Source organism: Acanthochromis polyacanthus, chromosome 1 (assembly GCF_021347895.1).
Source record: "Acanthochromis polyacanthus isolate Apoly-LR-REF ecotype Palm Island chromosome 1, KAUST_Apoly_ChrSc, whole genome shotgun sequence".
Lineage (NCBI taxonomy): Eukaryota > Metazoa > Chordata > Actinopteri > Pomacentridae > Acanthochromis > Acanthochromis polyacanthus.
This window is the reverse complement of record NC_067113.1, coordinates 36938746-36954144: the sequence shown is the minus strand read 5'-3', so window position 1 is coordinate 36954144 and position 15399 is coordinate 36938746. Positions and strand designations below refer to the sequence as shown.

The 15399-nt window shown below is 41.1% G+C and overlaps 2 protein-coding genes across 3 annotated transcripts in view; one reads left to right on the top strand and one right to left on the bottom strand.

The window, feature by feature from the left end:
• LOC110959949 (neuronal PAS domain-containing protein 3) overlaps nucleotides 1-15399 on the bottom strand; it is a 394699-nt gene that overhangs the window by 247598 nt on the left and 131702 nt on the right. The window lies entirely within an intron of this gene.
• The window catches only part of LOC110970602 (neuronal PAS domain-containing protein 3), a 247038-nt gene that overhangs the window by 194152 nt on the left and 37487 nt on the right, over nucleotides 1-15399 (top strand). For both annotated transcript variants that reach the window (XM_051947568.1, XM_051947573.1), the window contains exon 5: nucleotides 13402-13520. In XM_051947568.1, coding sequence (XP_051803528.1) covers nucleotides 13402-13520 — 119 coding nt within the window. The remainder of the gene's footprint in view (nucleotides 1-13401; nucleotides 13521-15399) is intronic.

Here is a 15399-nt window from a genome sequence, read left to right as displayed (position 1 = left end):
AGCTGCGGTTCAAAAGATGGACAAAGATTGAAAACTAATTAAAGCTGCAAGCAGCGCTGGTCGGGTTCTCGTATTGTTGCTGGGTAGCAAATTTAATCATGTCCACCAGATGGCGCTTCAAATGAACACAGTCGTGTTTTAGATTTTACCTTTTGAGTACAATATACAACCCAGTCTCACATCACATTGTGACATAGTCACGTTTGTCCACAATGCAAAACGTTACAATCTCACAATTTGGCCCTGAAAATTGTGAGATGCTCACGTTTTTTCCCGCAATTCTTTTCTATGGGTCTGACAAAGGGTCACGTGACTGCTTGCTGCAGGCTTCTCAAAATGAAAACATGGCGGCTATTCCTTTTAGTTTCCGTGGAAAATGCATTATTTTAAGATAGTTTGGACAGAAAAAAACATTTTGATGACATTTTTAGCGAGAAATATATATAACACTTTCACATTATCCATTCAGTTATTGGAAATGATCTGTGGTTTGGTTTGTTTTTACGCTGAATTTCACTTCACGGCATTAAATTGTGACAGTGTCACATTTTGTACGTTATGCTGTTTGATTAGGACGCTGCCACAGACGAAAACAAGCGGTGTGTTTATTTTTGTATTGTTGCATTGTGTAATTTTTTGAGTTGTTAAATCATTTATGTAACTCTTGGTGATTACTGCTAGTTACTGAGATGTCTTCCCCGGCCTTTCATTAGTTGACGCGCTTCGCTCCCTTGTTAACAAGTTGCATTTCAATGATCCACAAGTCGCTCGTTGTCAATGCAAACAACCGTATTTATTTCCATGAACGTGCTTTTGTTCATTTGTTGAGCTCATCCATACACCAGTCAGCGCACAGCGATCTAAAAACTTTATTCCTGCCCACAACAAGATCCCCCTGTCTTTCTTTAGCCCGTGGAAGCGTCCATAGCAACCACCATAGCAACGGTGGGAAACGTAACAATTCCACTCAGAGACGTGAAAGATTCATCGTCATAACAAACCAGAGATCATACACAAGAACTGAACGAATATTGTGAAATTAAAATGTATATTTTTTGGTGTCGCTGTAATGCCTGAGGCTTTGCTGCTGTCCGCTTTCCGACCGTGGTCGGCAAAACACGGGAGAACTACGTGCAGAACCTGCTGCACCTTTCTTCTTCGGTGGTGTCTGTGTAAAACAATGTCCAACATGCAAACAGCACACCTAGCGCCATGAAGCACAAAATGCAGGTGTAAATCAATGACATCTTACAATTACAATGTCCTGTCTTTTAACTAATAAAGACGCATATATAAAGAACTTTACATCAGTTTGTTTGTTTGTTTGTTTGTTTGTTTTATTAAGATCCCCTATCAGCTTTTGCAAAGCAGCAGCTATTCTTCCTGGGGTCTTCATAATTTCATTTGTGACAACACCAAAACGCAACATGTACACAAAATACATACAAATCAAATTACAAAATACATAAACAATGCATACAAAAATACACGTATACAATACAAATAACATACATATACAAAACCTGTCCTAACCAAAAGCATACAACACATAATACTCCCACCTTGAATTATAAAAATAAAATGTTCTTCTTCAAAGATACCATGACCTAACAGTAATAATTAAAGAATAATCTACCTCAGAAACCAACCATAACATAAATCACATAAACAGTGACATTACAGTCACTACATTTAAGTTTAAGATTTAATTTAATGAATTATTGTATTTTACAAATTTCTATTCCCAAGCAACCCAGTAAATTAATAACTAAAATTTTGTGCTACATAATGCTCTTTTAGTTTAATTTTAAAGTTTTCAATATTCCCCGTTTTTGAGACAATCCGGATGTTATCGCTCGCTCCCGACAAAAGCATCAGTTTTTTAAAATATTTTGGATTTCAATTAATTAGACAATGAACAAATTGACGTAATTTCCTGGTGGGTGTGTTTATGCAGCCTATTAAACACTTTTTTCCCCATGAAATAAAGTACAATCCATACATCATGGTCCGGTGTTCATTGTTTGTTTTGTTCACTGACATAGTGCAATAAAGTTTTGTTTTTTAAACCATCCAGTACCGTAATGAATATTGAATGAATATGGCATCTCGTTTACATCTCTAATTAAGGAGCGAGAAATTTACTGACGTTGATTTATGATTCAAGACAAGCAGAGGACACACTGTGTGCCCCTTTAATGTCCAAAAGGCCAATTAAGGTCAAAATCTCACAGATTCTTTGACCAATTTGGACCAATCTGCACATGTTTGATATTGGGTCCTAAACCAATACTGGTGTACGTTTTCAGACCACCAGGACCTACAACGGCAAAATAGGAGCAAAGAAGACACTGGAACAGGGGCCTTTGTTAAAATGAATGAGAAACAGTGTGAGAACATCAATCAAAGTGCACCAAAGAGCATAAAGTCATAGAACAGGGTGTGCTGAATGCTCTGGGAGCAAGTCTGCAGTGAAAACACCTTTGAAGGGGTCAAGGGTCACTAAATCTGAAGACTTCAAATGAAGGAGACATTTTGTGCAACATATCAAGTATCATAAAAGTCATTCCCAGTGGAATTCAAGTCTGATATTGTGTGGGACTATTCAGAGCAGTCACATGAAGCACTGTATCTGTTTTCAAGGGTCTAGGCCCACGGGAACCTGCTTTTTTCAGCAGTGAGGCCTACTAGTAGTGATGAAGCCTGAGGCCTTCAAACGTGTAAAAATCATTCCTGCTCGGTCATTTTTGGGTCTAGTGACACCAAATCGGACACGCTCCTACTAGACCACCTCCTGACCTTGCATGTTTTTTTTCAGAGAGTTAGCTCAAAAGGGGCCCGAGCACGGCCCTGTTTCTGACTCTACGGTTAACCCTTTAATGTCCAAATGCTTCAAAACGAGCTAAAAAGGTCAAAATCTCACACATTCCTTAATCAATTTGGACCAAACTGCACAGGTTCTAGATATAGAGGCTAATGTGAACGCTCATGCACGTTTCAGACCTCCAGGGGCCCTGAAGAAGGAATGGGGGATCTTAAAAATACAAACAAACAAACTTATGTAAAGTTCTTTATATATGTGTCTTTATTAGTTAAAAGACAGGACATTGTAATTGTAAGATGTCATTGATTTACACCTGCATTTTGTGCTTCATGGCGCTAGGTGTGCTGTTTGCATGTTGGACATTGTTTTACACAGACACCACCGAAGAAGAAAGGTGCAGCAGGTTCTGCACGTAGTTCTCCCGTGTTTTGCCGACCACGGTCAGAAAGCGGACAGCAGCAAAGCCTCAGGCATTACAGCGACACCAAAAAATATACATTTTAATTTCACAATATTCGTTCAGTTCTTGTGTATGATCTCTGGTTTGTTATGACGATGAATCTTTCACGTCTCGGAGTGGAACTGTTACGTTTCCCACCGTTGCTATGGTGGTTGCTATGGACGCTTCCACGGGCTAAAGAAAGACAGGGGGATCTTGTTGTGGGCAGGAATAAAGTTTTTAGATCGCTGTGCGCTGACTGGTGTATGGATGAGCTCAACAAATGAACAAAAGCACGTTCATGGAAATAAATACGGTTGTTTGCATTGACAACGAGCGACTTGTGGATCATTGAAATGCAACTTGTTAACAAGGGAGCGAAGCGCGTCAACTAATGAAAGGCCGGGGAAGACATCTCAGTAACTAGCAGTAATCACCAAGAGTTACATAAATGATTTAACAACTCAAAAAATTACACAATGCAACAATACAAAAATAAACACACCGCTTGTTTTCGTCTGTGGCAGCGTCCTAATCAACCAGCATAACGTACAAAATGTGACACTGTCACAATTTAATGCCGTGACGTGAAATTCAGCGTAAAAACAAACCAAACCACAGATCATTTCCAATAACTGAATGGATAATGTGAAAGTGTTATATATATTTCTCGCTAAAAATGTCATCAAAATGTTTTTTTCTGTCCAAACTATCTTAAAATAATGCATTTTCCACGGAAAATAAAAGGAATAGCCGCCATGTTTTCATTTTGAGAAGCCTGCAGCAAGCAGTCACGTGACCCTTCGTCAGACCCATAGAAAAGAATTGGGGGGAAAAACGTGAGCATCTCACAATTTTCAGGGCCAAATTGTGAGATTGTAACGTTTTGCATTGTGGACAAACGTGACTATGTCACAATGTGATGTGAGACTGGGTTGAAATATAAAACTAAATTGGACAATCTTTTGTGACGGCGCTCAACTTTTCCAGATTCTATTTAATTTTTGATGAGACTTTATCCCTTTAAACTGGTGTTTTAGTTTAAGTTCTCTGTAGTTCTCTGGTATATTTCCATCATGTTTGGTTTCTAAATGTCTGAGGTTTTCCAGTATATTTCGGTGGTGCTTGGTTTCTAAGTGTCTGATTAGCGTTCTCGTAGCGTCTCTGGATATCTGGATCTGCTGGTTCTCTCATTCTACTGGAGGTTAAGGTGACCTTGGTGCTTTGTTTGGTCCTGTCAGCTAGTTATCACTCGGACACGCTGCCGCCGTCATTAGACACTCTGACAATGATCCCGTCCCGCTGAGACTCCCCAAACCCTCGTCTCTGCGGGTTTAGTCGGCGGTTCGCAGGCGTAGGTGAGTTGTTCTTTTTAATTAATCGTTTGTCCTTCAAACGGGGGAAAGTTTCAGTGCCGTAGATAATTAGGTCCCAGAGTCGGCTTCGGCGGCGCCTTCAGCCACCTGCTGCCTTTGTAGCGCTAATCTTTGTCTTGTAGGAGCGCTGTCCCGGAAGACGCCACGGCAACGAGCAGAATGAGAAAACACCTCTGGATCCTCCCGTCCTCCTCCTTCTGTTTGGTCTTCACATCCCACAGTCCCAGCGCACCTCCTCCTCCTCCTCCTCTAATCTCCTCGTGTTCGTATTCCCTCCACTGCTCCTGCTTCTTTCTCCTCCTTCACCTCTGCAGCTTCTTCATGCTCCCTCTGATGCTCCTTGTCCTCCTCCCTTTCTTCTTCTTCTCCTCTGATTCCTCCCATTGCTGCACTCAGCTCATATTTCTATTCTGGATGGATCGTTTGCTCCGTAGAACATCAGAAAACATAAAAGTCGATGACAGCCGGTGTCTTAGAACAAGTTCTGCCTGACCGAGAACCCGCAATGTTAAACAGGAACTCAGAAAGGTGACTTTATTGTCTAAAAATCACTCAAACGATGACCAAGTTTGGATAATCTCAGAACAATAAGAATGGTTCTGGACAGCAATGCCATTAAAGAACCTGTTTTAGTTCCACAAAGAACCTTTTCGATAGACAGTCTTTAAAGAACAACATCTTCTTTACATTGTACCCCAAAGAGCCCTCAATAAATAAATAAAGAACTTTGGTCACAACAGGTTCTTTGTGGAACCTATTTCCAGATGTTCTGTGTGGATCCACCTGGTTCTACTTTGATAACAGAACTTTAAAACCGTTAAGGTCATTCTTAAAGTGAAAAAGTTGAATTCCTGGGTTTCTTCCACTGAAACGCCTTTACTATTTTGGAACAGAACTTGTTCCAAGGCGCAGGTTCAGGTTTTGAGGAACTGTGAAGAACATTTTAAAGTTCTATAAAACATTTAGTACTTTAAAAGTGCATACAGAACCGTCCTCGAAATAAAGAGTCAATTACTAACTTCAGTTATGGAAAATGCTTTGAAGATCCAGGAACCTCTAAAAGCTTCTTAAAAACAGCATAGATGTTCCCTAAAGGAACGTTCTGATGCTTTCGTGGTTCTTTGAAGAACCTTTTGCTGAAAGGTCAGATCACTATGAAGATCCATGTTTGGTTTTATATTTTTAAGAGACTTCCCCTTTTTTTTTTGCAAAACTTCTTTCTTCTCTTCTTTTATTGTGTTTTTCATCTTTTCATTCCCACTTTTCTTCTTCTCCTGACATTTTTCTCGCTGTTTCTCAGAATTTTATGTCAATTACTTTTAAACTTCTTCCTCCTCCACCTCTTGTTCTTCTCTTTCTCCATCATTGATCTCCTCCATTTCTGTTCTTCTCCCCCTTTTTCTTTCTTTCTCTTCTTCTTCTTTCATTTTTTCCTTCTCCGTCATCTTCCTCCTCTTTCATTCTTGTCTTCTTTTAATGTTTTCTTCCTCTCACTCCAACATTTTCTTTTTCTTTTAACTTTTTCTCTCTTCTTTCACTCCCTCCATACTGTCCTTCTTCTTCTTTTTCTATTTTCCTCTCATTTTTCATTTTGTTCCTCTTCTTTTTCTCCTCTCGTTCTTCTTATTTGCATTTTTATTCTTCTCTTTTTCTTCCGTTTGCTCTTATTGCTCGTCCTCCTCTTTTCTTCTTCTCTGTTTAATTCACCATCTTTTTCTTTTCCTTTCTCCTCTTATTCTTCGTCTTTTCCTCCTCATCTCCATCGCTCTTCCTTTAATCTATTCTCCTCCTTACTCTGTCATTCTTCCTCTCACTGCTCTGCTCCTCTTCTTTCTGTTCTTGTTTTCTGTTTATCATTTCATTCTTCATTCCACTCTTCTCTTCTTCTCATGCATCACTTCATCCTCCTCCTCCTCATCCATGCAGAAAGTGTTTAATTGTGATGGAACATGAGCGATGAGACGAGAGGAGAGGTGGAACAATGAGAGTCGGATCTCCAGCGAGGGTTTCAAGTAATCCTATTAATTCAGAGGGAATAACAAAGAGAGGAGAGGAGAGGAGGTGAAGGAGGTCCTGCTCTCCGTCATCCCTCCATCCCTCCATCATCATTATTCCTCCATCAGATCACGGCTGATTTCCTGGTTGACTGAGAGGGAGAATGGATGGAGGGATGGAGGAGGAGATGATTCCTCCTGGAATCTTCTCTCTTTTTATTCTCGTCCTCCTTTGTCCTTCGTTTACTCACTTCTGGTTACAAATCAAAATATTAGGTTTCCAGCATTAAATCCTCGACGACAATTTAGAGAAAAAGACTCATGTAAAAGTGAAAACAGATTCCTACAAAATAATGTAATAATTAAAATGAAGATGTGCCTCAGTGGTTGGAGCATACAGATCCTGGATCTGAAGGTCCAGTCTCTGGTGGATCAGAACTCCTGGATAGAACTACAACATGAAGACTGAAGAACCAAGAAACTCTGAGGAAAAGTTGTTGAAAAGCATCAGTCAGGACGATACAAGAACATTTAAAGTTCCTGAAATCCATCATGAAGAAATGGAAGAAGATGGAACATGAATAAATCTGACTAGAGCAGGACGTCCTCAAGACCTGAGAGACTAGAGAGGAAGGCCACCAAGACTCCTATGACTCCTCTGAAGGAGAAAGAGACCAGAGAGGGAGGCCACCAAGACTCCTATGACTCCTCTGAAGGAGATACTAGAGACTAATGATTTATTCCCTCCATTCCTCCTTTATTCCTCCTTTATTCCTCTTTTACTCCCTCATTTATTCCCCCTTTAGTCCTTCTTTTATTCCACTTTATTCCTCTTTTATTCCACCTTTATTCCTCTTTTATTCCACCTTTATTCTCTCCTTTATTCCTCTTTTACTCCCTCATTTATTCCTCCTTTAGTCCTTCTTTTATTCCACTTTATTCCTCTTTTATTCCACCTTTGTTCCTCTTTTATTCCTCCTTTCCCCCTCCTTATTTCCTCCTTTATTCTTCCTTTATTCTTCTTTTATTCTTCCTTTGTTCCCTCTTTATTCCTCTTTTATTCTTCCTTTGTTCCCTCTTTATTCCTCTTTTATTCCCTCCTTCATTCCTCTTTTATTCCTCTCTTTTTCCCTCCATCCTTCCTTCTCTGTTTCTCTTCAAGGACGTTTATATTATAAAGGATAAATTTGCATATTAATTCATTTCTTTCAATTTTTTCACATTAGATGTTGTCAACACGAATCAGCGCTGATCAGACCAGAGTCCACCAGAGACCACGGAGAGTGTGTTTTAGTGTGTGTGTGTGTGTGTGTTGTGTGTGTGTGTGTTGTGTGTGTGTGTGTGTGTTTTAGCGTGTGTTTTATTGTGTGTGTCTGTGTTTTTTATTGTGTGTGTGTGTTTTAGCGTGTTTTATAGTGTGTGTGTGTGTGTGTTCTTTATTGTGTGTGTGTGTGTGTGTGTGTGTGTGTGTTTTAGCGTGTGTTTTATAGTGTGTGTGTGTGTGTTCTTTATTGTGTGTGTGTGTGTGTGTGTTTTAGCGTGTTTTATAGTGTGTGTGTGTGTTCTTTATTGTGTGTGTGTGTGTGTGTGTTTTAGCGTGTTTTTTATTGTGTGTGTGTGTTTTAGCGTGTTTTATAGTGTGTGTGTGTGTTCTTTATTGTGTGTGTGTGTGTGTGTGTGTGTTTTAGCGTGTGTTTTATTGTGTGTGTCTGTGTTTTTTATTGTGTGTGTGTGTTTTAGCGTGTTTTATAGTGTGTGTGTGTGTGTGTGTTCTTTATTGTGTGTGTGTGTGTGTGTGTGTGTGTGTGTGTGTGTGTTTTAGCGTGTGTTTTATAGTGTGTGTGTGTGTGTTCTTTATTGTGTGTGTGTGTGTGTGTGTTTTAGCGTGTTTTTTATTGTGTGTGTGTGTTTTAGCGTGTTTTATAGTGTGTGTGTGTGTGTGTGTGTGTGTTTTAGCGTGTGCTTTATAGTGTGTGTGTGTGTGTTCTTTATTGTGTGTGTGTGTGTGTTTTAGCGTGTGTTTTATTGTGTGTCTGTGTTTTTTATTGTGTGTGTGTGTGTTTTAGCGTGTGTTCTATAGTGTGTGTGTGTGTGTTCTTTATAGTGTGTGTGTGTGTGTGTGTGTGTGTGTGTTTTAGCGTGTGTTCTATAGTGTGTGTGTGTGTGTTCTTTATTGTGTGTGTGTGTGTGTGTGTGTGTTTTAGCGTGTGTTCTATAGTGTGTGTGTGTGTGTTCTTTATTGTGTGTGTGTGTGTGTGTGTGTGTTTTAGCGTGTGTTCTATAGTGTGTGTGTGTGTGTGTGTGTTTTAGCGTGTGTTCTATAGTGTGTGTGTGTGTGTGTGTGTGTGTGTTTTAGTGTGTGTGTGTTGAGGGAGTTGAATGTTGAATAAAAAATGTTTTCCACCAGAAGGAACAAACATCGTCACAACGTTTCAAAAACCTCAGAGTTGATTTAAATGTCGTTCAAGTTGTTTTTAACTATTTAACCTCCAAGTTTGTAGAAGTTTTACCTTCATGAGAAAAAATATTGTTGGAAAACCAACAAGAGAAGTCTGAAATGTGCTTCAGTAAATATTTGAGCAGATTTCAGGGATAAAGTCCTTAAACAGAGTTCTTTTTGGTCCATATTTCTGCATCATTCTTTCACTGAAACAGGAAACGCTTGTTTAAGATGCGCTAAGACTGAGTCGTATTACTTTCTGGGTGTGATTCTGATATTTATCCTTTAAGATGTTGGAGGAGAGCAGGGTGAATGGATGGGTCAGTAACGTCTGTGTGACTAGAAGGAGTGTGTTTGATCGCTGTGGATTCTCCTGTTTTAGTCTGAATACGTGCTTACACAGTACTTACTTTCTGAGTATAAATACAGACTTCTATACAGCTTCATACATACAGAAGAAGTACTACTGTGGTAATACTTCCTTTTTAACCAGAGAGTTCTGACAGCTTCAGTTCGACTCAATATTAGTCTGTAAACTGTGCTTAGTACAGGTGGATTTTAACCCAATAAATAATCTTTTCTTGAAAGAGTATGAATAGTTTTGTGGTGGAAACAAAAGCATAAATCATTTCTAAAAGACTGCAAACACTCAGATGGAACAGTGTGAAACAACGGGTGAAAACGCCATAAAACAACCGAACCAAACCACCCTGGTCTCCTGGTGAATCTGGCTTCCTGCCAGGGTTTAGTTTCTGTTTTAAATGAAGGAGGTTTAAGAGTTATGTGGCATCAATCCCGATAAAAAGAACCAGAATAAAACAAAGGTGTCTCACAGTTTACTGCTTTAATTGTGAAATTGAACAGTTTTTGTGCTCCGACTACCAGAACTGTTGTGTATTTAGGTGTAACACTGTGCTGTTTAAAGAAAAGATGTGAAACAGGAAGAACAGGTCTTATGTAGTTTTGTAGTAACACAAACAGAAACAACAAAAAAACATTTTTTATCATGTCTGTTGGTGTGTTAGCTGTGTTTTTGCTGGTTGTTGGTTGTTTGTTATGTGTCTGTTGTGTAGCGTGTTGTGTGTCTGTTGTGTAGCGGTGTTGTGTGTCTGTTGTGTAGCGGTGTTGTGTAGCGGTGTTGTGTGTCTGTTGTGTAGCAGTGTTGTGTATCTGTTGTGTAGCGGTGTTGTGTGTTTGTTGTGTAGCGATGTTGTGTGTCTGTTTTGTAGCGATGTTGTGTGTCTGTTTTGTAGCTGTGTTGTGTGTCTGTTGTGTAGCGGTGTTGTGTGTCTGTTGTGTAGCGGTGTTGTGTGTCTGTTGTGTAGTGGTGTTGTGTATCTGTTGTGTAGCGGTGTTGTGTGTCTGTTGTGTAGCGGTTTGTGTGTCTTTTGTGTTGCGGTGTTGTGTGTCTGTTGTATAGCGGTGTTGTGTGTCTGTTGTGTAGCGGTGTTGTGTGTCTTTTGTGTAGCGGTGTTGTGTGTCTGTTGTGTAGCGGTGTTGTGTGTCTGTTGTGTAGCGGTGTTGTGTGTCTGTTGTGTAGCGGTGTTGTGTGTCTGTTGTGTCGCGGTGTTGTGTGTTTGTTGTGTAGCGGTGTTGTGTATCTGTTGTGTAGCGGTGTTGTGTGTCTTTTGTGTAGCGGTGTTGTGTGTCTGTTGTGTCGCGGTGTTGTGTGTCTGTTTTGTAGCTGTGTTGTGTGTCTTTTGTGTAGCGGTGTTGTGTGTCTGTTGTGTAGCGGTGTTGTGTGTCTGTTGTGTAGTGGTGTTGTGTGTCTGTTGTGTAGCGGTGTTGTGTGTCTGTTGTGTAGCGGTTTGTGTGTCTTTTGTGTTGCGGTGTTGTGTGTCTGTTGTATAGCGGTGTTGTGTGTCTTTTGTGTAGCGGTGTTGTGTGTCTGTTGTATAGCAGTGTTGTGTGTCTGTTGTATAGCGGTGTTGTGTGTCTGTTGTGTAGCGGTGTTGTGTGTCTGTTGTGTAGTGGTGTTGTGTATCTGTTGTGTAGCGGTGTTGTGTGTCTGTTGTGTAGCGGTGTTGTGTGTCTTTTGTGTTGCGGTGTTGTGTGTCTGTTGTATAGCAGTGTTGTGTGTCTGTTGTGTAGCGGCGTTGTGTGTCTGTTGTGTAGCGGTGTTGTGTATCTGTTGTGTAGCGGTGTTGTGTGTCTGTTGTGTAGCGGTGTTGTGTGTCTTTTGTGTAGCGGTGTTGTGTATCTGTTGTATAGCGGTGTTGTGTGTCTGTTGTGTAGCGGTGTTGTGTGTCTGTTGTATAGCGGTGTTGTGTGTCTTTTGTGTAGCGGTGTTGTGTGTCTGTTGTATAGCAGTGTTGTGTGTCTGTTGTATAGCGGTGTTGTGTGTCTGTTGTGTAGCGGTGTTGTGTGTCTGTTGTGTAGTGGTGTTGTGTATCTGTTGTGTAGCGGTGTTGTGTGTCTGTTGTGTAGCGGTGTTGTGTGTCTTTTGTGTTGCGGTGTTGTGTGTCTGTTGTATAGCAGTGTTGTGTGTCTGTTGTGTAGCGGCGTTGTGTGTCTGTTGTGTAGCGGTGTTGTGTATCTGTTGTGTAGCGGTGTTGTGTGTCTGTTGTGTAGCGGTGTTGTGTGTCTTTTGTGTAGCGGTGTTGTGTATCTGTTGTATAGCGGTGTTGTGTGTCTGTTGTGTAGCGGCGTTGTGTGTCTTTTGTGTAACAGTGTTGTGTGTCTGTTGTATAGCGGTGTTGTGTGTCTGTTGTGTAGCGGTGTTGTGTATCTGTTGTGTAGCGGTGTTGTGTGTCTGTTGTGTAGCGGTGTTGTGTGTCTGTTGTGTAGCAGTGTTGTGTGTCTGTCGTGTAGCGGTGTTGTGTATCTGTTGTGTAGCGGTGTTGTGTGTCTGTTGTGTAGCGGTGTTGTGTGTCTGTTGTGTAGCAGTGTTGTGTGTCTGTCGTGTAGCGGTGTTGTGTATCTGTTGTGTAGTGGTGTTGTGTGTCTTTTGTGTAGCGGTGTTGTGTGTCTGTTGTGTCGCGGTGTTGTGTGTCTTTTGTGTAGCGGTGTTGTGTAGCGGTGTTGTGTATCTGTTGTGTAGTGGTGTTGTGTGTCTTTTGTGTAGCGGTGTTGTGTGTCTGTTGTGTCGTGGTGTTGTGTGTCTTTTGTGTAGCGGTGTTGTGTGTCTGTTGTGTAGCGGTGTTGTGTAGCGGTGTTGTGTATTGTTGTGTAGCGGTGTTGTGTGTTTGTTGTGTAGCGGTGTTGTGTGTCTGTTGTGTAGCGGTGTTGTATAGCGGTGTTGTGTGTGTGTTGTGTAGTGGTGTTGTGTGTCTTTTGTGTAGCGGTGTTGTGTATCTGTTATGTGTCTGTTGTGTAGCGGTGTTGTGTATCTGTTGTGTAGCGGTGTTGTGTGTTTGTTGTGTAGCGGTGTTGTGTGTGTGTTGTGTAGTGGTGTTGTGTGTCTTTTGTGTAGCGGTGTTGTGTATCTGTTATGTGTCTTTTGTGTAGCGGTGTTGTGTGTCTGTTGTGTAGCGGTGTTGTGTATCTGTTGTGTAGCAGTGTTGTGTGTTTGTTGTGTAGCGGTGTTGTGTATCTGTTGTGTAGTGGTGTTTGTGTGTCTTTTGTGTAGCGGTGTTGTGTGTCTGTTGTGTCGCGGTGTTTGTGTGTTTGTTGTGTAGCGGTGTTGTGTGTGTGTTGTGTAGTGGTGTTGTGTGTCTTTTGTGTAGCGGTGTTGTGTATCTGTTATGTGTCTTTTGTGTAGCGGTGTTGTGTGTCTGTTGTGTAGCGGTGTTGTGTAGCGGTGTTGTGTATTTGTTGTGTAGCGGTGCTGTGTGTTTGTTGTGTAGCGGTGTTGTGTGTCTGTTTTGTAACGGTGTTGTGTGTCTGTTTTGTAGCGGTGTTGTGTATCTGTTGTGTAGCGGTGTTGTGTGTCTGTTGTGTAGCGGTGTTGTGTGTCTGTTGTGTAGCAGTGTTGTGTGTTCGTTGTGTAGCGGTGTTGTGTATTTGTTGTGTAGCGGTGTTTCCCGTCCCTCTGAACTTGTAACTGATTTCTGATCAGTGAGGCTCCTCCCCTCCAGCCCGTGCTGCTCTCTGATTGGTCGGCTGAATGACCATATTGTGTTTCCAGGTTTTACTGAATGTTGACTTAAGGCGGTTTTATTCCTCCTTAACGAACCTTTAATGGGCTTCCGTCCGTCGGCTCTGATGTGTTTTGATGTCCAGAGGTTTGATTGCCACGAGCCGCTCTGTTTTGACGGACAGGTTGACAGGCCCTGTGATTGGTTGACGGCTTGACTGACAGCGTGGATGTTTTTATGAGTTTTACAGCCTCCCTCCAGATTGCTCTGTTCCTCTAAACGTTAGATAAACGTTCTCTGTTTGTTCTCCAGTGGAGTCCAGCAGTCCCAGCCTCCTGGCTCCAGACAACTCCCTGGAAAGATCCTTCTTCATCCGCATGAAGTCCACGCTCACCAAGAGGGGCGTGCACATCAAGTCCTCAGGATACAAGGTGAGGAACATGCTAAACGCACGCTAAACACACATCGAGTCCTCAGGATACAAAACACGAAACACACAAAACACGAGGACTTAATGTACACACACCAGAAAAAAAAACACAAAATACAAGGATTTAAGGTACACAAACCACTGGAAAACACACAAAATACAAGGATAGATGGTACCTGTAGTCTGTGTTATGTACACATTTGAAAAGTAATGTTTTAGGGCTATAAATAAAATATTTAAAACTAAATACCTCAAAACTTTTCCAAAATGACTCAAAACTTCTCTAAAATCTCTCAGAACTTGTCCAAAGTACCTCTTATGTTGTATATATTTTTAGGGTATGTTTCATAGTTTATTTTTAATGGTACTATTCAGAGAGTACTAAACTGATTTTATTGTTTTCTGTAAGAGTGACAGCAAAGATCTATTCTATTCAAAAACCGTCCAAAATGAGTCAAAGATCATCTAAAATGACTCCAAAATAATCTACAACAACTTCAAATTTGTCTAAAACTACAAAACCTGAGTTCTGGTTGGAGGTCATTAACCTCCACTGAAGTCTCTGTCATGGTGCCCGTTGTTAACTTGATCAGGACGTCTGTAGTTTGTAATTATTTTTTATTGATTTAAGGCTTTAGGTGATGTCAGGTTTTTTGTTTTCTATAACTTCTGTAGTCTCCTTGGTTTGATCTTGTAGAATAAAGACGTCTGTAGGACTCCTATAGACGTAACATCAAGACTCTAAGCTCTGTGACCGACTCGATGCTGCAGATCGAGAGGAAGGATTAAAGGATTCAGTGTGTGTGTGTGTGTGTGTGTGTGTGTGTGTGTGTGTGTGTGTGTGTGTGTGTGTGTGTGTGTGTGTGTGTGTGTGTGTTTTATCTCAGACTAATACACTCGATTCTCTTTGAGGACTATAGCAGCGGTGGCTGAGAGGCTTCTAGACGCTGAAACTTTAGCGTCAAAGACAAAACAAGTTCAAGGAAAGAGGAATGGATTTAGGGAGCATGTTAATCTGATAATTCATAGGAGGACCGTACTGGAGATGGTTTTATTTTACAACCTGTCCCTTCCTCTCAGGAGCACAATCTTTATGAGGGCCAGTTAGACTTTAGAACCTGAAGTGAGGACACGTTAGCCCGTCCTTCGCTTGGAGTTCAAATTTGGACTGATTAAAGTTGAGTCTAAAACAGGAAAATTTTTGATGAAATCTGGTGCTACAGATGTCTGTGCAGCTAAATAAAAACTGAATAACATCAAGTCTAAAACTGAAAAAAATTGTGAATGCAGTCTGGTTCTACAGATGTCTGTGCAACTATCCAGTAACTTAAATAACGTGAGTCTAAACTCAGCAAAATTGTGAATGAAGTCTGGTTTTGTAGTCTGGTACTGTAGACGTCGGTGTAGCAACACATTGACTTGATGATTTCGAGTCTAAAACTGGAAAATTCTGGTTCTATAGATATCTGTGCAGTTCTAATAAGACTTAATGACATTAACGCTAAAATTAGGTAAATTCTGAATTAAATCTGGGTCCATAGATGTCGGGTCATTTGGGTTCTGTGAAACACCTTTAGACTGTGAAACATCTCTGTAGTGAGAGCAGGGAACAGGTGGAGGAGAAGCTAGAGGCGTGGAGGTTTGCCCTGGAAAGGAGAGGAATGAAGGTTAGCCGCAGCAAGACGGAGTATCTGTGTGTGAATGAGAGGGACCCAAGTGGAACAGTGAGGTTACAGGGAGAAGAGATCAAGAAGGTGGAGGATTTTAAGTACTTAGGGTCAACAGTCCAGAGCGATGGAGAGTGTGGAAAAGAGGTGAAGAAGCGTGTACAGGCAGGCTGGAACGGCTGGAGAAAAGTGTCAGGTGTGATGTGTGATAGA